Raw genomic sequence first — 24247 nt, 5'->3', positions numbered from 1 at the left:
CTTAATCATTAAAACCCTAGAATTGAAAGAGGGTGTTGTTCAGCCTGTAGTGAGTACAGCAGAGCTGGAATTATTGTCATCACTATTCAATCACGTATCGTGTTTTTTTCAATCAACAGATCCTGTTCCATGAAACAAATAGTAAAACTGCCATTTATTGTTATCCAAAGCCCAAGAGGACAACTTCAAATTGCTTCATTTCACATCTACCATCTAAAGCCCAAAGACATTTCGATATATAAAGATGAAAGACAGATTGAAAGAAGAAAAAAAATAAGCACTCGTACGGAGAGACATCTTTTGTCTTGCATCCATACAAATAGATAATGTAGTGATCATTAGTGGAATACAACATGCAATAAAACCGGAATCAAACCAGTTTTAGCTGCAGTAAAAGGGAATCAAACCCACTAAATGAAATCAGATGAAGCTTGTTAATATCAAGAATCTTTAGTATCATGAACCACGCTGAAAAAAATTCAGCTCCCAAAAGTGCTATCAAAACCAGAAGCATAACACAGATTCAGTAACCTCATTTAGCCTTGCAGCTTCAGCAAGTAGATTTCTTCACCGTGCAGCCATGTGAAAAAATATGTTTTATTGAATGTAAATGGTATGTAAGAGCCCCCACACAGCTGGAAATGTACCTTGTGACACCTAATTTTTCAACCCACCTTTGTTCAGCATTATGTGTAGGTGGTGTAGTCTGAACTGAAAACTCTGAGTGGTAATGTATTCAGTGGTTGTACAAGGGTTCTCTAATACAATGAAGCAAACTAATCCAAAGGTCTGCCTGCGACAGTTTTTCACGTAGAATTTGCGGTTAGGAAAGACAGTCAGCATCAGTCAGCCAAGTCAAACAAAGACATCACGCTTGTCTCCAGGCGTTATATTGCACATTTAATCTCTATCACTCAGCAAGTGAGTGCCTCGGGGTGTTTTAGAGAGAGTAAAAAATTCAGATAACCCAAAGGTATCATGGATGACTCTCTGTGTGTGTGTATGTGTTCCTCTCAGCTCTGATAGAAACAGAAAGCAGATGCTGAGACTTGCTTCTAATGCCATAGTTACCCTGAGGAAGGAGTCCAGTGCTCCATTCTCCATGAATTCTGTGATGATGAGGACGGGGCAGCTTCGTGTCAGGACACCCTCCAGCCGGATGACATTGGGGTGGTCAAACTGACCCATGATGGAGGCCTCTGCCAAGAAGTCCCGCCTCTGGCGCTCAGTGTAGCCCGCCTTCAGTGTCTTGATCGCCACCACCATCTCCCTGCGGCCGGGCTGCTTGAGACGGCCGCGGCACACCTCTCCAAATTCACCTGGAGTGAGAGAACAAAATGGCAGGAAGGGGGGAGGAGGGGTGGGTGATGTGGGAGGGTTCAGTGAGCAGAGGAAAAAAGAGCAGGGGTGGAGGGAAAGATGGTGTTTGGGGGAGTGCAGGGAGAGGGAGCGTTACTGGTCGGATTCAGGAGTGGAGGAGCTAATTTGAAAGAGTTGAGGGTCGGCTTCAACTGTGGGACACTTTTAGAAAAGATAAGAGGAAATGATAGGAGGTCAAGGGTCAAAGATGTTGGGGAGAGAGGGGGTGACCGGTATCGATCGAGTGTGAAACCTGGGAGTGGTGCAGGGGGACAGAGGACGGGACAGGTACTTTGGGGTTCTGCATTTGGTGCCTGAGTACGAGTATGTTTACAAGGGAAAGAAAGAGAGAGAAAGAGAAGATAAGGAGGGAGGAAAACTGTTCGAGCGGGAGCAGACTGTCATTTGAGGTAAACTCAGGACAGAACATGCTGCAGGAGTGCACAAAAAGAAAAAAGAAAAGAAAAACAGTCTGGAGGGCAAAGAGCAACAGTCACTTCAGCACTTTCTACCTTCGGCTTTCATGCACTCTCTAAATGCTAACCCTTTTCTCCTGGAGAGGACTCTATCAGAGCACACTCCAGTTCAAATAAATGATTAATAATCCTAAATGATTCTGTCATCCCACACAAAAATAGTGGCGCTGTTTACCTGCACCGATGACTTCTTCTATTTTCACACAGGAGATGTCTATCTCTTTGGCAAACTCATGAATGGCATCGTTAGGGTCCTCGTAGGTAAAGGGGTCGATGTAGACTTTGACCCCTGGAGAAACTGAGAGAAGAAATACAAAGAGAAATGTGTGATGTGCGAATGGATCTATCAAAAGGAAGGAGTGTGTCAGTATTAGAGAATCATGATTGAGATCGATATTCAGTCATCTTCTTTGGTGTATTGTGCCTTTCATGATGCTCCAAATGGTTTCAGTTGATGTAAGTTCTGAACAACGGGGAAGGACCTGGACCTGGACTCCTCTTCTACTAAGCCATGCTGCTATAGATGGAGTCTGAGGTTTAGAATTGTCTTGCTGAAATATGCAAGACTGAAAGACATTGGGGCTCATGCAACAACCGTTCGTACGAACAGATTTGTTCTTAAGTTGTGGTATGAGTGATTTAAGAGAATTTGCGCATTCACCAATTTTTTTCATATTTTGAGTTTTCTTTCAGGTATGATCAGAATTTACGAATGATCCAGACCTGTCGTAGGAGTTTCGTAAAATAGTTCACTGTTATTTGAATCAAGTTTGCTTGACTAATGGATTTGATATTTAATTACTTTGAAGCAATCATAAATACATATATACATTATACCCCATAATTATGCTGACATTATTCTGTTTGACTTAAATGATGCACTAATTGAAGGTTAATTTGACTCTACAAGGTCAATGGGAAATGTAACCAGCGGCTGACTTGCTACTTTTGGATGCCTTAGCGCGTCAGGCTCAGACCGTGTACATATCCTTGCGGTGACATCGCGATTTAGATTGCCAAGGACTGTGCTGCTGCATATATGCGGCTTGCTAGTGCCACAACTCCAGAGAGAAACACGCCGATCAAACCCAATTCCACACCACAGGTCCTCAACACCCTTGGATTTTTGGCCACGGAAACCTTTCAGAGGGAGTTTGGAGACAGATCGGGGGTGTCCCAGTCCTCTGTGAGTCGTGCGCTCCCCTTGGTCATCAAAACTCTAATCAGTATATCGTCCATGGTACATCAAATTCCCATACACCGCTGTCGAACAAGTACAAATTAAGAGGGACTTTCATGCCATGGCTGGACTGCCAAACATAATCGGAGCAATAGACTGCACACATATACGCATCAAAGCACCCGTGCTGTCGTGGAGTGCACTGAGCTGAAGGCCAGGTGGGTGTGTCTCGATACAGCGGGGGGCAAACTGCTCTATAGCCCAGAGAAGGCATGCCAGGCATACCATACATGCCATGCACAATATTGCCATGAACGAGGGTCTCCACCTGAACCAGCCTAGGCAGACCAGAAGGTGTGGTGCCAAAAGACCCCCCTCATGGACCACCCCATCAAAGTACCATCATGATGAACTGATTGCACGGCTTTAGTTGCAGTCATCGATCGCCTGCCCATGGCGAGACGTTTTTGTTGAACTCCAGGTGACACGGAATTAACAGCACTCGTAATTGCTTCCCATTTTTTTGTTTTAGCAGGTCTCGTAAATCCACTGCTGACACTGCTAAAAACAAGATTTTCCTTTTCTGATCTCTGAAAGCAGAACTTCAATCTCAGAGCCCGTAAAGTTGTTCTTTTTGCGCCTCGATGCCATTTTCATGACTCAACAAAACACTTCCTGGCACAGGAAAGAGGAAGCGTAGCCTTATATGGTATTACTTTGGGCGTGGAGTATGCAAATTTACTATCGTTGTGCACTTAAATACGCACGGGTGGCATTCATCATTTACACTTTTTCTGAAGTTAAGAGCGAAAATGTTCTTGCATGAGGCCCATTGTCTGGATTGGAGCATTCAGTATGTTGCTCGCGAGTCGAGATCGCTTTGCCTGTACTATTTATAGCTCAAATGGATAAATTTGGTGATAAAGACTTTGGTGATCATTCTTCTTTTCATCGAGTGTCATCATAAAAACCAATACCAACTTTCTGTCTAAATACTTGCAAAAAATAAATCCAGCTGGATAGATTTATGCTTCTTAGCATTTACTCACCATAGTCACTATAAAAATAATGACTATGGTAAACACTATCTGCAAAACTTCAGAACATCAACAGTCACTGTGAGCATGTCCACAGGCTTACGTGGTGTTCAGTTCAAATCTGAACTGCAAATCATGACAATGTCACAGCACAGCTGTAGACTCTTGTTCAACAGCGATACCTCCACATAAAAAGCAAAAAGGATTAATCATTAATAATCAGTTATGCTTTATTTATTAATACAGGCATTAGACCTGTAACTGACAGAGCACATCGAGAGCCAGGCAGGAAATATGGGGCGAGTCAGTTCACAATGGACTAACTACAGCTCATGTGATGCGTGTTGCCCTCAGGCTAATTCACAGATATTAGTATTCTGATATCACAATTTGCTTGCAGTCATTCAGTAAAGAGCAGAATAAAAAAAATACAATATCATACTTTTGTATGCTTATTCTGATTCATACAACAGAACTTGGGATATTATATGATAATATTCAATTATCAATAGTAAAATATGTGGATGATTTGTGCATGCAATACTATTTTGGTAGGCTACTAGAACTGTTAAAAAAAATAATAAAAATGAAATATTAGAAATGTAGCTGCTGTGTGCGTGCTGAAATTTCCTTGGGCAAAGACCTTGTGGGTAAAAAATTTGAGATTCCCTGTGTGGATAGCTTCTCCTTACTAAGTAATGCATTATTTCTCTCCTGCACATGCATCTACTTTATATATCTTTAACTCAGCTGATCTGTGTGGTCCTCCAAGCCAAGAGGGAAATGCTTTCTTCACTCAAACAGGTGATTGGATAATTGACCAAATCAGTTGGTTAACTGTACTGGCATGACTATAAGAGCACAGAGAAGACAGTTTTCAGACTGAACACATAAACTCACTGTACTGCTGCAGTTTCTCTGTGTACTCCAGCTCTGACCCGCTGCGCTGCTTCCTGTAAACAAGCAGCACATGAACAAAGTCACATTCACATAATCAATCTTGGCCCTTCCCTGGTACAGCAAATCAAACTAATAACTAACTCCAGTATCAGATATAAACGCAGGCCAAGGAGGAGCAGATCTGTTGTTTTTTTTCTCCTGCAAAGCTTCTCTTTACAGCTTAAGTGGCTAGAGCGGTCTCAAAGTACACACCCTTTCAAATCATCTTAAAATTTAATGAGCCTCTGTGTTCAGTCTAATTAACAAAGTGAAACATGTAGTTCAGGCTGTCAGTGATGGAAATCAAACACTTACTTAAGGCAGACAACAGCGATAACCACCAAGGCAACAATGACCACCAGACCTGCGGACGCCGAGCCGATGATAAGAGGCAGCTGGTCCTGCACAGACTTCTGAGGGTCACCTGGGCCACATGACATACAGACGCAAATTAATAAAAATAATGGCAGCGAGATTAAAGGGCGGCTTGTGCTGCATGTGTAATGGCCACCAATTAAGGTGGTCATAAAAACTATTAAGCCTGAACCATCATTAAAAAAAACTATGGCAGCAGATCATCAAGAATAGACTGCAACGCAGGAGGGAATTTGTCCATACTGTGTAGGCTGGTGCTGAAGTCCATGGGGTTGCTGTAGCGTCCATATCCAGCAACAGTGCGAGCTCTGACCTGCACTACGTAGGGCGTGGCTGCCCTCAGCCCCTCCACCTTAGCAGAGCTGTGCTGAGATGTTACAGTGTGAGACATCCCCTGGTCCTGACATAAATAAACACATAAACAATTAAATAACAATAAAGCAGCTGGGTGTTTGTGTCATCATGAATTTTAGATTGGAGAAATTCCTCTTCTGGTTCTCGGTTAGCGTTACTGAGCAATAAAAAGAGGAAATAACAGCCATCCTCTTAAAAATCAAATACTGTGTTCATGATTCGTGGATAACATTTACCTGCCCATTTCAACAGAATCACTTTGCACCTCTTTATATCTAGCTCTGTTGTTGTACTTCATTTTATTGTCTACTATTAAACTTAGCCAATAGGTAAGTCTTAAAAATACACATAAATCATCATCCTCATGCAACTTGAAGTTTCATTCAGGAGGAATAAAATCTATCTTTGCTCATTAATTTGCATGAAGGTTTTAAAGCTTCACCTTATCTCCACGTATACAAACAGCAGCTCATGGATAATTTTACTCACACACCAGTGAGTTACTAAGTAATATTATTAGGCATACATTTCCATTTGTTACGTAAAGATTGGACTACTATTATTCTTGATTATTGGGCTGTCCCACAAATTCACGAAAAAGGGAGTCGTTTCTCTCCACAGTCGCCTCGTGCATAATCAGGACGGGAGATTGGACCAATGAGAAGTTTCTGTGAAATCTGTTGGTTTCCTTAGCTAGGAAATTGTGTTTGAATTGGCTCTATATATATGAATTGGAATAATTCTGAAATAAATTAATTGGATTTGATTGGATTATGATTACAATGGATTGGACTCTAATTGGCTTGAATTGGACTATATTATTGAAGTGCCTTGAGATGACACTTGTGATTTGGCGCTATGTAAATAAACTCAATTGAATTGAATTAATGTTGGTGCCATTAACTAAATGAAAATTGGTAACTGACAAGCTAATGATTCTTGTCATCAAGGGCTCATTACAATACATGTTCAAATGTTAATGTAAAAATAGTCCCTTGTGAAATAAAGGCAGAAGTCATACTAACATTAACACTTCATGGTAATGATCAAATACAACCCCCTCTTCAGATTTGACGACATCTTTGAGGATGTTAACATGCAAAGCAAATCCCTGTCCAGTAGAAATGTTTACAGTTCTATATTTAACCAGCTGCTGGAGCAAAACTCTATTGTTTGGTCAACTTGGAAGTATTGTAAAGAGAATGTGAAAGAGCAGCACGCTGTGTTGCATGCTGTTACAGGAGTGCTATAGTGTAAGGAATGCTTTCCCTTTACCTCTGCCTACTGCTACTGTTGCCTTGTTAATTTTTCTTTTGTTTGGCTAAAAGCAAGCTAATCTTATGAAGAAGGAAAGACATGGGAAAAAAGAAAGGAGAGATAAGGTAGAACTTACCGCAAGTAATTAAATCGAGTCACTCATTGCAAGATCTGCTAATTGATAAGGCAGTGTTGTGGCCAAAATCTGATCCCCCGCAAAATCGGACACTTTTTTGTGCCAATTTATTAAAGTAAACAAATTATAATACTTCCAAATATGTTCAGCAGTGTGTTTGCATCATAGCCATATGCTGTGTTTTTTTTTAAGTCATTCTATTGACAATAGAGAAGTGTTTTAATTTTGAAACTCATTAGTCATAATTTGGTTTGTTTGTTTTGCTGTGAACAGACGTGTTCAGCATTTGGTTATGAAATGGACTGAGATATGATTTTAGAGGTCAGTCCTACAGTTTGAGTCTTGAAACATTATCCCCACATTTATTTAGAGTCCATACACACAAAAGCGACAGAGCTAGCAATAATACAACATGGTGTCTAAACAAACAAGCGACATATACGTGGCATTTTATATTAGAAATCTGTCCATTTATTCTTAAGAACAGTGAAACCTAATTCATTTATATATATGGATAATTAAGCAAAACATTAAACCTAACTTGATTTCTCCCACAATTACATGTGAACTCCTCCATCATAGCTATCCAAACACATGCAATTTGCAATTTTCACACGACTGGAGTAATTCTACTATTTGCATTACACCTGCTTAGATGGAGATTTAGATAACGGAGAGATGATGTCAAAATGAAATACACTGTAAATGGGTTAGGAATTCTTTTTTGTCTTGTTTTAAAGTTACGATGATAAAAAGTTACAAAATGACTAGGGAACTGTTCAATACTAATGACACAGTGTACACAAATGACCATTTGCTGAGTCTGAGCAACAATTAAAATCCCCACACATCACATTTTAAATTTCAATAAAGAGGAAATCAGTCTTCATCATGCAATTCTTTGTGGGGCTGGGAAAGAACATCTTCAGAGTCAATAAGGCATGCACTGTGAAATACATAAGAAAGTCAGAGCTTACCCTCTCTTGGTATTTTATCTCATAGTCGAGAATAACCCCGTTGGGTTTCTCAGGCGGCAGCCATGACAGGCTGAGAGTGTCCGCAGTGGAGCGCATCAGATGGACAGTGGGCACAGCTGAGGGCGCTGCATGTGGACATCAGAGAGGACAATTTATTGTTCTACTGATACTGTAAAGTTACTGTATTTGCAAGTTGGGGGATCCTGACTCCTAAGCGGCTTAAATTCTCACTTTTGAAATCATAAGCTGTCTCTGTGAGAAATGTATTATTTTAAATTCTCCAGCCTGAACAGTTTAAGAGAAGCAGTAGATGATTGACCTTCACTATTGTGCAGTTTATTGATTTGTGAAACCTGAAAGTGACTCAGTTGATAGTCACTGTGCTGGGTTCATAAACTGCAGTAAGGTGGATAAAGTGCAGGGTAACTGGAAGAGTAATTGCAGTCTGTAAAAGCTGCTGAGCAGTTTGGTTGATGATGACATTGAATATATTAGCAGCGATGCCGAAAAAGTGACATTGACATTGATGTATGATAAGAAGCCTGCTTAGTCTGCTGACAGTGGAGATATAAGGCAGAATTTATCTGCCTTTCCTGATTTCTCTCTTAAAAAACATAGCTCCAGCTGAGCATTTGTCCATCTGTCGCTCTCGCTTTTCCAACAGTGTTTACTCTTCGAGTTAGAACCTCTGTGGATACTAAAAACTCATTAAGGCACTCATCGACATTGACTGGAAGTAGGATCCACTAACCAACGAGTCCAATCGTGATGTTAAGTGGTATTGATTCAAGCTACTCTATGAATTAACTTGTGGACACGTCCAATGTCATTGACAGATCTTTTACTAACCGGCCTGGTTGGTGGTGATGTTGACTGTGGAGTAGCTGGGTGAAGTGGGGTTTTTCCCAGAGACCCCGTTGACAGCCTGCACCTCAAAGCTGTAGCGAGTGTGAGCCTGCAGGTTCCTCACCACCACCTTCCGCTGCCTCAGCCCCAGCCTGCGTGGAGCGATGTCCACGTTGTCATCGCAGCGCGTGCACGGGCTGCGGTCACGCAGGCACTTCTTACACACCACGTTATAGACGAGGTCGCTCCGCCCACCCGTGTCCTCGGGTTCCTCCCACTCCAAGGACAGCGAGGTCTCGTTCACACTAGATATAACGTTTCGAGGTGCTGAGGGGATAGCTGTACAAACACAGACATGCACGTAGGTGTTCAAAGAAAGTGGGCAGGCAGTGTGAAAACACACAAGTGAGTCTTTAGTCATGCTCCCTATGCAGTCCTTACAAAGGAGGCAACAATAGGTAGTATTTAATGCTCAGAAATGAGTGGCTTATAATCCTTTAATTTAAATCAAATAATTGAGCATAAATGACATGCAAAATTGCTTAACATGTCTTAAACAAGCTCGAAGGACTGAGAAAAGAGCATGAAAACAAAGAAACATTCGAAACAAAGCCTGACTCATGCAATGTACACAATTTGACACGCACAAGCAGAAGAAAGCTATCCGCACTCTCAATATTTAAAGCTAGCAAATCTATTCATGAAATAAGTTTAAGACTCAGTCCATCTCAAGGCCACCATGTTTCAGTAAACAGTGCTGTATTTTCAGCGGAGCAATCAAAATCAGGATAAAGTGTGGCAACTGCAGAGGTAAGCAACAAAGACTAGTTCAGCAAAGGTGCTGCTCATCTAATTAAAGAGCTCTGACTCTAAGCGTCCAGCAGCAGAGAATCTAACCTGTCTCACAGCAGCGAGATGGGGGGGGGCTATCATCTCTTGATGACCAAAACTGCCTGTCCGCGAAGTTCAGCTCCTGAGCCCTGAGCTGGTTTTGAGTCAGCCGGTCTTTTCTAATTAGGCAGACGGAATTCAGAGTGGAGCCTCCTCTAATTGGACACCCATCTAAAGCACATGCTGAGTCCAAGCTGCCGCCCATTGACTGGCTTAGCCTCTCATGTGCAACATGCAGTCTCAAACACAAAGCACAGGCTGCCTGGAACAAGCTCTGACAGACCGCAGAGACAGATCTGTCAGGCCTATGTGTTTGTGTGTTTAGTTGAAGGTGGTGCTTGTGTCCCTGACCGCTTGTCTTCAGAGTCCACAGTGTCCCTGTGACAATGATCTGGGGAAGACAGTGGCGGGCCGTGTGTCATTTAACATGGAGAAAGGCCCCTGGGGCTTGACTTTACACGGTCAAAGCATCACATGTCGCTCTAAATCAGCAACACCAAAGGGACTTCTCTCAGAAGCCTGTCTGTGTAGAACAAGCAAAGGCACTGTGGCCAGCACCACAGCATGCTAGTTACCACCAAACACATAATTTCCATTCAATATATTTACAAGCACAGTTATTAGTCAAAATAACTGTGCTTAAGAATTAAGATTCTTCATTCTTAATAGCACAATAAGGATCTTCCTACGATCTGCAGTATTGGTGCAACATTGAAATTCCAACACTCATAAAAAAATCATTAACATTTTTGTTATCACAATAGGAAAATGACAAAAAGTAAGTTTATTGGCATCCATAGCCTTTCCTTGGTCATTTACCTGATAAGCAAAATACTTCCAAATGGGACATTGGCTTTTTTCATTTTTGACTTAAACTGGTTGAGAAGGCCCCTCAACAGCCATATTGTGGCCATGTGTTCAGTTACTAGTATGGGGAGGGCTGTGTGTGTGAAAATGTGTATGAAGATGTATATTAAAACCAACAGTGCTGTTGGTAACAACTGACTGTGACAACTGACTTATCTAATTCGTTACTTATTTTTAGTATTGATTAGTTCAAGTAGTTTGTTTTAAACAACTTAAGTCCAAGTGAGACGTTTGCATCAAACAATCAATGGGCAACTGCTTTGCCCACTTTCTACTTGACTGATCAGCTGACCAATTGGAGCTTTGCTGGAGGAAACTCTAAGGGAGACATGTGCAAGAATGGGGCATTTTAGACAAAATCTTGGCATGATATGCAACAATTTACAGTACAAGTAAAAATGATGAATCTTTGTAACATTAAAGCATGTAAACATATTACAGTAGACATAAAAAAAAAAAATTACACTGAGGATTTGCATTGTACTCAGTACTTCTATGTTCCACACCTGCTGAGTCATTTCCAGCAGCTGCATCGAGTGAGGCAAGCTAGCATTAGCAGCCTCTCTTTCATGGGTCCAGCTGTGGTGAATGCAAACAACCAGCCCATAACCACAGCACTGAATGTGTTACTCAATTACATTAACGACAACATAGAATGCAGAGTCATGCAGCACTCTACCCCCAGTTGGCTAACTTGAGGATGATATTACAAATTATTTTTACTGCCTTGTTCCAAATTACAATATTGTCATTAAAAAGCCCAAATCTGCACCACCTGTGAAATACTTGTACTGGGTACAAACACAACAGGAAGTAAAGCTTTTTCTTTCCTTGGTTAAGTTTTAGGGGTAACAGTGCTCTCACGAGTTACAGTGTTACCGAACCTCGTTGTAACATTTCAAAGCCAACTCAGCCTGAGAAGTAGGACATTAATTTTTTTATGTGCTGTAGAGGATGACTTACTGGTGCAGGAGGACTCAGGAGGGTCACTGTCAGCACGGTAGAAACCATTCTGGCAGGGACAAATATTAGCTCCTCGTGCACTAGTGCGACTGTTTGGTGGACAGGGAGCACATGATCCTTCTCCGAATTTGGATTTGAAGGTCCCAGGGATGCAAGCTGGATGTGTTGGAGAAAAAAGCAAAAAGGAAAATAAGAGGAAAAAAAGGAAGGAAAGACAAAAACGATGTGCTGTAACTTATCTAAGAAACCAGCAGCTGTCACATCTGTCACTGAGCGAAAACTGAACCTGCAAAGCTCAATATTTATGGGGAAATGTTGATATGTGCAAGCGAAATGGTGAACACTTAAACATAAGGGCTTATCTATACATTTGCATCAGCTCTTTCAATTTCAGCCTCTCCACTAACTGACATTAATCTCTCTAAACAGGGAGTTGTGATGACAGCAAAGTTTCATGTTAAAAAGGAGGAGAAGGAGGATAAAGACGAAGACCGACTGCTGACGGGAGATTGCTGTTGTCACACAAACAAGGATAGAGAATGCTTCTGAGTAAAGGGATACACCCCAAACCCATCAATCAGTGTCTGTTCAGTCCTCAGTTCTCCTAACCATGCTGAATACAAACAAGGCCTCCACATACATGCAGAATAGCTCTATTATAAGCCAATAAATCAACCCAAATGAAGGGACATCAGAGTAGGCGTAAATTAGCTGAGAAGAATTATAAGAAGAGTATACAAAGTACAGTATTCTTAGGCAATGTGTCCAAGCGATTTATTTGAATTCCTCAGTGCCAGGCTGAAGGTTGGCTGATATCGAGTCTTAAGGATAAACCAACATAAGCCCCGACTAAAGAAGGATACAGATAAAGGGGATTAGCAGCAAAAGGTCTGGATATATCTGCCTCCAGAGCCCCATGTTTTACTGTTTGCCACATTCCTAACTGGTGGTGTAAAAGTGGAGTCTCTGGCAAACATCTGTCCTGTCTGCATGATGGCTCATAAAATGCAGCCTGGGAGAGAGGTGAGAGTGTGATTAAGTAGTTAGGCTAAGTGGTCTTTCAGTTTGAACTCCAGCTCCACCCAAATTCCAAACAATGGCATATTTAGGAAAATCAGCACAGCTAATGCTGCAGGAGAAGCATTGTTACATAAAAAAACGGAGAAGATGCGTCGAAAATACACCCCTTTTTCTTGCAATCATAACTCTCACATCACCGTTGGGCTCGACACCTTTTGATCTGAGTATTTTTCTCCTCTGGAACAAAGTGCATCATTACTTTCCTTTGTTTGTTATCCTCACTTCTTTTCGAGAGGCTGCTGAATCACCCCACTGTCTTGTTTTAATCCATTAACCTTTTTGGAGGGCACAATGATTCTCCTGATTTTAATCCTATATTTCTCTCTCCATTGTTTCTCCTCTCCTCCTCTTCCTCGCCCTCTCTCCGTCATCATGCAGCGTTTGGCTGCGAGCGAGCGGCCAGACTGAGGTAAGAAATGAAATGTCTGAGTGATTAATGTTAGTGTGGCAGTGTTGGCTCACGTTGGTCTGAATGGTGTTAATGAGTGTGGCCGCCTGTAGATTAACTAACAGGAGGCCGTGGAGGAAATTACACTTCCTCATCACAAGCGCTGGCTGAGGCCCTGGAGAGCTTTTTATCAGGCTTTGGCGGCAAGCTTTTAACCTTGAGCAGCCAAATGGCAACGAATGAGCTCTCTAGCGGATGTTCAACACTATTTCTCATGCCCAGGTGAGAGAAGGCTTCGCTTGTCTGTCTTTGACTTCCCGCAGCCTCCTTCCATTTTCATTCGCCTCCCTTTTAGCAGCTGTTTCCGTCTGCGCTTTGCCAATTTACACCATCTAACTCGCACTATCTCTCTTTGTCTGTTAATATCTCTCATCTCTGGGCTTCATCTTTCCATTTTATTATCTGCATTTTCCTCGTGCAAACCTATTGGCTCTCTGTTTTGCACCTTCCCTCTATCTTCCTCTCCCTCCTTGCCTTGCGTGCACAATATTTGTATGCGGCTCCTCTCTGCAACACCTCATTAATTCATCCTCTCCTCCACCCTCCTTCACCCTTCTTTCAGGAGCCACACAATAAATGCAGAGAAGAGGGCACAGGCTGAGGTGACTTGCACTGAGCATATAAAGGAGCTTTGGTTAAATAAAAGTCCAAACATCTGTTAAATACACATACCCTGGCATTGCGTGCTGTCTGCAGAGGGTTCAAAGCCAGCGACACAGGTGCAGGAGCCCACGGGAACCATCCACTCGCCGTCCCCATTGCAGTAGAGCTTCAGAGGGACGGACACCTCCATAGCATTGGTCACACAGGCTCCTGGCGCGATCACCAAGGAAGTGGCTTCTGCCCCAGTAGCGGTCTCAGGGAAGACGGCAAAATTGGCAATGGTGGTGGAGCACTTCTTGAAGAAGACCCTGACTGAGATGAGAGACATGCAGGCTCCCAGGTCCTGGAAGGCCAGGTAGAAGCCTGCCTTGGAGAGGGGGCCAAAGCTGCGCATTTTGGTGTTGATCCTGCCCGCCTCCAGCAGGGAGAAACTCTCATCCGGAGCAATAGTATCCACCTTCACGTAAGGGTTCTCCCTCCACAGAGGGCTGTTGTCCGTAGCTGTGTCGCCCTCCGACTCATAGTAAAACAGGTTAAAGGTCTCTTTGCAGGAGCCAGGGATGTTGGGGATGCTTGCACAGTCGCGCACAGAAAATTTGAGCTCCACGTAGACACGCAACACACCCCTGCGGGGAATAAAGTCTGTCCTCAGCCAGTTGTTCTGGTTGGGCTGTCGGACATTACACACCTGGTAGGTTCTGATTGGGCTCATGGAGTCGTCGTAGCCACTAACCTCCTCCCACTGTGGAAACAACAGGAACAAACAGGAAGAGGTTTGTAAACAGAATGACTGTGAGCATTAAGGATGACAAACGAGGACAACGTAGACAGGAGTAGAATAAATTTGCGATTTAAGTGAGCTAATGTCTCACGCGTTGTCAATAATAACCAATGCTTCCAAATGCAAACAGTTCAAGCATGGGAGATGTTCAAAACGGTGCAGAGGCCCCTGCTATGAACAGATTACAAAATACAACACATGCACACTGACACACATTCCCACAGCGTGTTGTGTACATGTGGCCTGTGAGGAATAATTTGTAGCTAAAATGCTTCTAATTGCATGAATCATTCAGAAAATTCCAATCATTATGGACTATTAATAGATAACATTTTCCCATTAAAACACATTTCACGCATTGTCACTGTTTGACTAGTTGTGATGCAAACCGCCTGCTGGAAGTCTGCAAAAAAATGTAGGGGAGGGAAATTTTTCAGCCGTGATCATGTGGAATATGTCGGTTATGGAGCTTTATCAAAGTCTACTCTCAGTAGCTGGAACGCAAACTGCAGACATGCCTGCCTTTAGGAAGCGGCAATCACATCTACATCTGTTGCAGAGCAATTGAAACAGCCTCAAGAGGAGATTTGGTCTCTGAAACGAACTGTTCTTTTTAAATGGAAACATTCCCAATATATCTATAATTCATAGCTATCTAAATGCAGCGTTGTCAGTGTGATTGGACTATGGCAGCACGTCTGAGTCCTTCAGGTTATGCAGACTGTATGTATCTATATATCGAGATATAGAAAGACAGAGAGAGAGAGAGAGATTGATATATATATATATATATATACATATATTTATTTATTTTTCTCCAAGCCTACACATTAAGCAAGAGTGCAGATATGTACATATATTGGTTCATAAACCTGCCAGACTGAAGGCTTCTAAAGGCAACTCTGGAGGTAGTGATTTAAGGACTAACATGATGAAATAGAAATGACTTCTGACTGTGTGGGTTCATTTATAAAAAAAAAAAGAGAGAGAAGCATACACAGCTTTATATGTAGTTAACAGTGCTGTTTGTAAATGGTAACTAACATTAGAAGCTTTGATAAATGGATGCATTGGTCCATTAGGAAATAACCTTGTGAGAAGTCAATCTTTTTTTTATTTTTTTCCCCCTAATTCCCAGTTGGACTGAATGCTTAGTTTCCATAACAAATGACTGTCCCCACAATTGATTATTTCAACTGGAGGAAAATAATGCATAACTCATCTCACGTCTCTCCGCTCTTGGGCAATTTATCCCCAAACGATGAGCCCAGGAGTCAGCATTAGACGCCGTAAATCACCGGCAACACGTTGATGCACTACCTGACAAATATGATAATTGCCGCCCCCCCCCTCGAACGTATGGGCTTGTCAGGCATGAGGAGAGGGGCTGCTCGCCTGTCGTGACATATGACTTCATGGATGCCAGGACATTCAGAGCCGGGAAAAGAGGGAGCTGCCGGAGATCGTTTCCATGGCAACCCACCATTTCCATTGACTGGCTTTGCGCTCACGTAGCGAAGACAAATTACACTGGCCGAGTGTGGGGGAGGTCTGTCAGGCTGTTAGCCCTGAGGTCAAATTCATGTTGTTTTATTTTCTCACAATTCCTACAGGGGGTATCAACTCAAAACCTTAATTTTTGCCAGTAATGCGCTCATGGGCCCATACCATAAAAGACACAGACACATTCTTTCAGTTACTAGCCTCTCTCTTTTTTTTTTGGGGGGGGGGGTGTGCACAGTACAGCCTGTCTTATAGTCCTTACATGTTGTGGGGATTTTCTCTGTTTTTTTTTTTTTGTTTAAACTGCATTGTGGAAAGATTCTATGTGCATCTTCAAGGTTTATAAGTGGTCTACACAATGTCACACCGTGCTCTTCTACTGCATTGTACCCTGAAAAGCAAACATTCACTGCGAAAACAAAGATATAAAACAGCAGGTGTGCTGTTCAAGGCAGATTGGGCTCTGTTAACAAGCAAATGGAACAAATGCTGCTGGAGGAAAAAAATAAAAATAAATAACTCACCCCACTTTCTGGAAATGTGGTCCATGCCAGCTCTGTGGTAGCCCACCGACTGTCCATGAGGGTTTCTGCAAATTGAGAGGAGGAGGAAGTTAGATAAAGTGGTGTTAAATGGTAAGACTGTTACAGATCATTAAGGACCACACTCAAGCTCCCTGTTCTCGACGGGAGGCAGGTATTCTCCCTCCGTTTCATAACCTCCACCCACATGCACTCAGTTTTCGAAAGCGCTGACAATCATTGCATATCTGTGATGCCTAATTAAGGCTTTGTGCGTGTGTTTGATACTCATAAAATGTACTCCTTTCAATATTCATTTGTGGAACTAAGAACAAAGCATTGTTAGCTCAATTCTTTCATTGGAAGCTCAAGAACAAGCCGGAGGAATCTCAAGTTAAATGAAGTATTTATTGGTGGTCACACGTGAAGTATATCATCGCTGGACACGGACCGATAGACCTCTCGCAGGAAATCTGTTAGACCGAGCCCCGATTTCCGGGTACATTTTGTATTTATGTGACTCGTTATTTCACATAGGTTGGACTTGACTCTAACGAGTATGATTGGACATGAGTAGGTTCAACATGCTTCGTCATGTTCTCTGGATAAGCCAAACAATGTGTGTGTGTGAATCTTGCACCTGCTTTCCCCGGCTAATTGTTTTGTCTCACTATGCTTAGATCATTTAAGGTCATATATCGTGTGCATAGTGGAAAAGTACAGAGACTATTTAATATGCATTTATAATGTCTAAGACCAAAGCCAATTTTAACAGCATCCTGCAAGACGCCTTTAGAGAGCGGTCGCATAAGCACATGGAACTTTAATTTAACCTATGAGGGGAGATGGAGGGTGGGAAGGTGAAAAAAAGAAAGAAAAATGCTGTTTCTCAGATTAGATCTGTCAGGTCTCAGTTAACAGATGTTTTCTTGTCCAGGCAGTTTACGACTTTGCGAGGAGTCTCGAGCTGGGTGGACAGTCAGAGGAGGGGCACAGAATTACCAACAGGATCAGTGACTACTGTTGTCAGGTTGTCAATCAGGTGTCACCTGGATGGTGGTCCAGCGAGTTCATCACACCTCAGGGGAATGAACCCCTCTCCAGGTTCTCAGATTAGAGCTGTAGCCGTGCTGGCTCCCATTGTTCTGTTGTTGTTTGCACATAATCGCCAAAACAATTCCACTTTCTTCATGGAGACACAGTGACATGACGCCTGCTGTGCACCATTTGCTCACAAGTTGTTGATAACAGTGCAGAAGGAGGGTGTGAGAGGCCAAAACAAATAGCGGGTCCTGTGTAGAACAACAGTGGTGCTCTGTGTTTGGCTTTGTTCTCGTGGCACACTGAAGACTGTGGTTACAGTACTGAGAGTTCTTGCTTTTGTGTTTCAGTAATGGGAGATGTTTGACTGAGTTAATAGATTGTTCATCATTCTTTAACAGCTGGACTACAGATTGTAGCAGCGCTAACAGTGTGTGCACTGTGTTCATTAGGGAAGCCTAGATGATTTTCTTCATTTAATAGGGATGGGAGTCGATGGACAGAGATCACTACATTCATCAGGATATATATTACTAGACTACTGGACTGGTTAACTTTTGTGTCGTGTGTGTAAGTGCACCATGGAAAAAGAGAAGGAATAAATAAAGTAAATATGCTTCTGTGTTGGTCAAGTAGTTCTTGGTGTCTACAATATCGCCCATAATTTCTTAAACCCTGTTTCCAATCAGCAAGACTTTCTTGTAAACTTTTCAGGGGGCTTGAGCAATAGTTCTCTAGACTGAAAGTCTTTGAAATTTTTCTTTGGACATTGGCTGCTTTTTCACTCATTTCCAGTTCAGTTCTTGTACCTGACTGTTTTCAAAGGAATGTGTTTATTTAGTCTGTTAAGGCACTTAACCTGTGAATCGTTTAAGCATAAAAAAAAGGACTTAACGCAAGTGATGAACCAGTGTAAGCAAAGACTAAGCATAGAATCAGTTCTCAGTTGTATCCTCAGACGGGAGCAGCCTGACGCAAGACTCATAATGTTCAGTATCTGAAAGTGATGTCCTTAAGAAATAGGAAAGAAATCCAGCAAAGTCCGGACACAGGACCTGAGAGATGCATCTGGACCTTCAGTTGTTCCATCTACTGTTGGCCCAAGCCTCATCAGAAATGGTCTTCATGGAAGGGAGAAAAGGCTGAGGTATGCCAAATGATACTGAAAATCAGTAGCAACAGGTCTTACAGAGTGATGAATCCTCTCCAGAGCCTAGATCCTCAACATTATTGAAGCAGTGTGGGATCACTGTGGCCGGGGACAGGGACATCTGGGTTTCTCTGCTTAAGCTGCTGCCCCCGCGACCCGATCCCCAGAGAAGCGGAAGATGATGGATGGATGGATGGATGGATGGATGGATGGATGGATGGATGTGGGATCATCTTGACAGAGAACGGAACAAAAGGCAGCCGACATCCAAAGAAGAGCTTTGGAATGTCCTTCAAGAAGCCTGGAGAACTATTCCTGAAGACTAGGTTTTTACCTCGTGTACTGTGTTTCTGTTTGCACATTTTAATAAATTGTTGCATCTTTTTCTTTGGCAGTTTCTAAAAAAGATAGAACAGCCAGTCTGTAGTTGATAGTTGGCACAAAATCATGTTGCATATCAGCTCAAAAAACCAGCGAACCCTGAGCTTCTCTGTCGGCCCATTCCTCTGTGATTTCTTTATTTTTTTTCAAGGCTTACATTGAGAAACACTGTTTACATGGGCAATGACTAGTGATGTTAACAAGTTTTCTGTAATGGCTGGTTCTTGTGTTGTGCACGTAAACATAACAATACAGTTACATCACAGAAGTAACCCCTTGTGATAATATAAGAGCCATAAGGTAACACAAACAAAATATTGTAAAGCAGTTCTGTGGATGATCGGCTACTGATCCTGCTGAGCTTTCAGAAAAGATTGGATACTTCCTCTAATAGCAATAATAAGTATGAAAATGGGTGACAATTTGTCCACCTTAAAAATATCAAGCTGCTTTATCAGACTAGCATCAGCTTTGGTAAAAAGGTGAGACAAAAATGATTCTATAAAGATTCAGTACAGCACAGTTTAGCATAAGACAAGAAACACTGGAGAAGGTGATAAAACTCACAAGTCAATGCTTTATGTATCATGAATTCCAATCAAGTCATTTATGTGATTAGTTACTAATTTGTGACGCATGAGTTACCATGAACAATCAGTGGGCCATGCAGCAACATGTAGATATTTGCTTCATATTCTATTGAAAACAAAGGCTCTGAAAAGCCTGCAGCAAACGTGGTGTTGTACATTTGAATGTGGGACATAAGTGTGAATTAACCACTGTTAAATGATGAATTATCATGCATTCATTAATTAATAACCTTGCAGTGATTCCATCTGTAATCAATGCAGAGTTATACAAGTCATATGTTCTGCATGTGCTTTAAACTGGCAGAATTTTTCCTGTTTACAAATAAGAATATTTTAAGAGGTAGAAAGCAGACAGATAGGTCTGCTTTCTGATCTATGAGCACAAAATGAAAATAGAGGTGAACAAATGTCTGCCTCCCTTACAGTTGACAATGGAAATCCCACGTCCCCAGCATTAGGATTACAAAGTCATATAAATGCACAAAGCAAATGTACATTTACATGGACCCCTGTTGCTCATTTTAAAAGCTTTCACATTCTACCATGCTTGTGTGCATAATGAGCGACGGCAGCTAATAACCTCACTTGTAGATCCAAAATACGCGCTTGTGAACAAGATTGTTTTACTGATTAGCACGACTTGAGCCAGGGAGGAGGAACTAATCAGTGAAATCAGCGGCTGTTGTCTTAGCTTGGCCACACTCGGCCCCCTCGGCGGCGCACAGCTCAGTGAACATCCGTGGCCTGCGCGCTGCTGAGCCACAGCCGCGCACCCCACATGTCCCCAGAGAGTGCCATCCCCTGTCTCCAGGTTCCCGGAGGCAGCAGAGACAGAATCACTCACCCTCGGCTTAACCAAAGGTCTGAGCCGCTGCTTCTTTAGGCTTCATTTCACATTGCACATGCACGTCCAGGAGACCGACCGTCCTGTTTCTGTAGCAGCTGGGCTCAAGACCCCGTGTAAGCAGGGGCTGCACCCCTGCTGAATCGAGATACCGAAACCCGTTTGAGTAGAACTTGTCTGGTGAAATCATTGAAGCAGCAAAAGCATCTTAGCCAACAGAGGAGAGGACAGCGCTGCAAATCCTCGCGTGTTGCTATTAAAATCTCCAACTGCAGCATGAATAAAAAGGTTTTAGTTTGCCTGCAACCCCCCTCCAAAGTGTGCTACTCACTAACTCCCACAGACCGGTTAAGGTTGAAAAAGATCACATTTGTTCCACAGTTCTCCCCCCTTCCCCTTAAATTTACAATACCTCTGAGATCTCAGAGTTGCTGCAACTCCAATCCAGAGAGCCTCCCTCACTGTTTTTCTCTCATAAAAACTACATCAGCGGTGGAGTCATTCTGCCCCTGGGGTAAGAAAACAATGCTGCAGAGGGAACTTTAGAGCATCACCACCCGTGGCATTTAATGTTTTTTTTCCTTCAGCTTTTTTTTTTGGCTCGCCTGCTGGAGCCAAAATGCCACACAACTCTGTATTCTCAGTGTGTCCTTGTGGGAAGCTCACAACACGCTGATGTTTTATTCACTTTGTGAGGCAGGGTGCATCATGAAAGGGGAGGCCTCCTCTTGTAACCACACTGACGCGCGGTGCCAACGAGCAAACACATGAAATATTAACGACCAAATACTACAATCGATAGTATGGCAGGATGATCAAAAATGTGTCTCCAAATGAAACAACAACACTAACAGTAATAATACTTTTAAAAAGCCCGGGGCTGGTTGGTGGTATACGGCTGTGTTGGAATGCGCGTCTCTCCGGTGAGAACTGCTCAGTTTGACGCTTGATGAGCAGCTTTCCTGAACAAGTCGAGCTGACCTAATTTAGTCTTCTCTTCGGGGCTGCTTGCATCTACTTTTAGAAGATAACAAATAATGATTCTTCTTGATATTAGGATGCACAGTAAAGCATCCCCCCCCCCCCGGCAAAATGCACGCATATCCCGTAGATTGCTCTATAAAATGCTTACTGACTACCCATCCATCTAGTTTATTAGCCTGAAAATAAGAGGACAGTAAACGCTGACTGTAAATGAGAGAATTAGAACGTAAAGATGTCACAGCGGCCGCGGTTTGCTTTACTGCAAACGGCAGATAAGACACCGCTGTGGCTTTTGTAAACAGGCAAACACTTCAAGTTGCTTCCCAGCTCGCGTCACAAACACAAACTCTTACCATTCTGAAATAAAGGAATGCCACATGCGTGACCAAGAATATGCAGCTGAACTAATACAAGGTGAAGAAAAAGCCTCAGTCAAACCCATCATGATGACCTGCTCCTCGTGTTTACCCCCAGAGGACAAACATTAGGTAGTTAACCCCTGAGCTGTGAGTAACGGTTCAGGTTTGGGGAAGCAGGGCTGATCATCTCAGTGTGAGAGCCCACTGGGACTTGGAGTGCTGCTGCCGCTGCATTGATTTACTTGCTGACACCAGAATTGATGGGGAATCAAGCTGGCCACGGTCCAGGAGAGGCAGATTGGGCGGGGAGGGCGGGTATACAGCTCAGAGAGGAGCCGCTGCGCAGGGAGCAGCGGTGGCGGGCGAGGGTGGCCTCCCCCCTGGGGGCAACACTCCCCTGTTGACGGAGAGGGCTGCGGGAGCCGCAACACACTTGTTAAGCCATTGACCTTTAATACACACTTGTCATCTAATACGTTTCGCATGCGTGTCCCTGTGGCGAGTCAGAGGCCGAGATTTGTTAGGTGGCTACAGCGCTGAGAGGTGCGAGCAGCGCGTAGTAAAGCTCTGACATGCATCATGTGAGGAGTCGGTGTGTCTGTGTTCTGCGGTGACAGCGGAGGGACGCCCCTCTGCCCTCTCGCTCCATGGTGTGACTCGAACCTCCCCCGGTGCTATGGGGGGGGGGGGGGGGGGGCGATAAGGTGGGGCAGGTGGGCATCCTCACGCGGCTCCTGGGTGTGACAACAAGGACAATAGCAACAGGGCAGTCCTGCCTGCAGCCGCATTGGAAACACTAGGATGTCATCACACACACGCACGCACACACGAACGGGCACAAACAACGAGCTGGGTTTGCCGATACGTGGATGAGAGGCTGATACTCAACACAGTGTTATTTAACAGGACGTTCTGCCCTGTGTTTACAGCTTGAATTACGACAAGCATGAATGAAGTCTTGCTTATCAGATCAAATTTCTCCAGCGCAGGCAACATAGCTACATTAGTGATCGGTTAATTAAACACAGGATGGAATGGCCCAATATTATTTAAATTGTGAGAAACAGATCCCCACACTGTACAGCCGCTCCTCTCCTCTGTGTATTTTTTTCTCTGAATTTATCTGAGCTGTTTTTCTTTCTTGGCGACAGTATCACGGTTTTTGTTGTTGGTGGGGTTTTTTTTTTGTTTGTTTTTTTGTCAAATCAGAATACATCCAAAGAGCCCATTGTTCACCGTCGGGGGCGGGAAGGGGGCAAAAGTAGTCGTGAAAAATATCAAAAGACCTACCTTCCACAGCCAGGACCACGGGGACAACGAGGCTGCACACCCACAGCAAGTAATCCATTGTCATAAAGCAGGCGTTTGCATGAATAAAGGTGTGCAGACTGGAGCCCCTGAGGATGGATGGAGACTCAGACCCAAAGCGCCGCAGACGAGCTTTTTGTTCCTGTCCCAGTTCTCATGGTCTTCAATTGCGATGAGGGCTCTCGTGGCCCCGGTGCAGCCCAAATCCTCTGTGTGGAAGCGAGCGCTTGTGTGTTGTGCATTCAGTCAGGTCCCTTTATTCCTCCACGGTTGTGAACGCGTTGCTACAGGAGCGCTATACTGCGCTCTTTCTCAGTCTCATTCTCTTTGTGTGACTTTACAGACAATGAGCTTCTGTCCAGGGGCGCATCTCTGAGCCGCTGCTCTGCCCGATGTGAGGATGGGAACCCGTGAAGGAGGTCGCTTGTCCCCGCGGAGCAATCTGTCCAACTCCGCGAAGCTGTTGCTCCTCTGTGAGAGATGTGCGTCGGAATGGCAACAGAGACACAGAGGGGGCAGGGGGCGCACAGCAGCGTCAAGGCAAATGTCATTAACGTCAAGCTTCCGGACAAGATTTTCAAAGTAATAGCACATCCATACTCTTCTATTTCCACATTAATTAATTCTACTTTATATACGACTGTTTTTGGGGCAGCCGACAGCCCTGTGCAATATTACTTAAATGTTAATTAATCTAAATTGTATCACCTCTAGTCGATTGCCTTATTTGTTAGCTGACAAGTAGGGAGTTCTCTTTTATTAACAAAAGAAAAAAAACAGTGCTTAAAAAAATATTTTATAGAACATACTGTTTCTAATGTAAACAGAATGTTGGGGCCCCATTGCCTTTCTTACTTTTGGATCCATTGATCGTGTCTACCTGCATCTGTGCCATGTGGAAAACAATAGTTTTTTAAGAATAATTGTTAGACTTTTCAAGGAGGAACGTTTTTACAGAGCGATGTAACAGTGACAAACTCAAGATTACAAAGTACTG

General features: G+C 43.2%; 1 protein-coding gene across 1 annotated transcript in view; it reads right to left on the bottom strand.

Moving 5' to 3' along the window:
• ephb3a (eph receptor B3a) overlaps positions 1 to 23768 on the bottom strand; it is a 36668-nt gene extending 12900 nt beyond the window's left edge. Inside the window, exons 1-11 of the mRNA XM_075483999.1 lie at positions 23233 to 23768; positions 16597 to 16661; positions 13858 to 14530; positions 11658 to 11813; positions 8940 to 9275; positions 8091 to 8215; positions 5610 to 5766; positions 5307 to 5415; positions 4953 to 5005; positions 2011 to 2133; positions 1072 to 1319 (exon numbers count right to left, since the gene is read on the bottom strand). Of these exons, the coding sequence (XP_075340114.1) occupies positions 1072 to 1319; positions 2011 to 2133; positions 4953 to 5005; positions 5307 to 5415; positions 5610 to 5766; positions 8091 to 8215; positions 8940 to 9275; positions 11658 to 11813; positions 13858 to 14530; positions 16597 to 16661; positions 23233 to 23296 (2109 nt within the window). The 5' untranslated portion in view covers positions 23297 to 23768. The remainder of the gene's footprint in view (positions 1 to 1071; positions 1320 to 2010; positions 2134 to 4952; positions 5006 to 5306; positions 5416 to 5609; positions 5767 to 8090; positions 8216 to 8939; positions 9276 to 11657; positions 11814 to 13857; positions 14531 to 16596; positions 16662 to 23232) is intronic.
• Positions 23769 to 24247: the final 479 nt, after the last annotated feature.

This window comes from Odontesthes bonariensis, chromosome 14, assembly GCF_027942865.1.
Source record: "Odontesthes bonariensis isolate fOdoBon6 chromosome 14, fOdoBon6.hap1, whole genome shotgun sequence".
Classification (NCBI taxonomy): domain Eukaryota; kingdom Metazoa; phylum Chordata; class Actinopteri; order Atheriniformes; family Atherinopsidae; genus Odontesthes; species Odontesthes bonariensis.
Note: the sequence above shows the minus strand (reverse complement) of the source record. Positions and strands in the feature narration are given on the sequence as shown.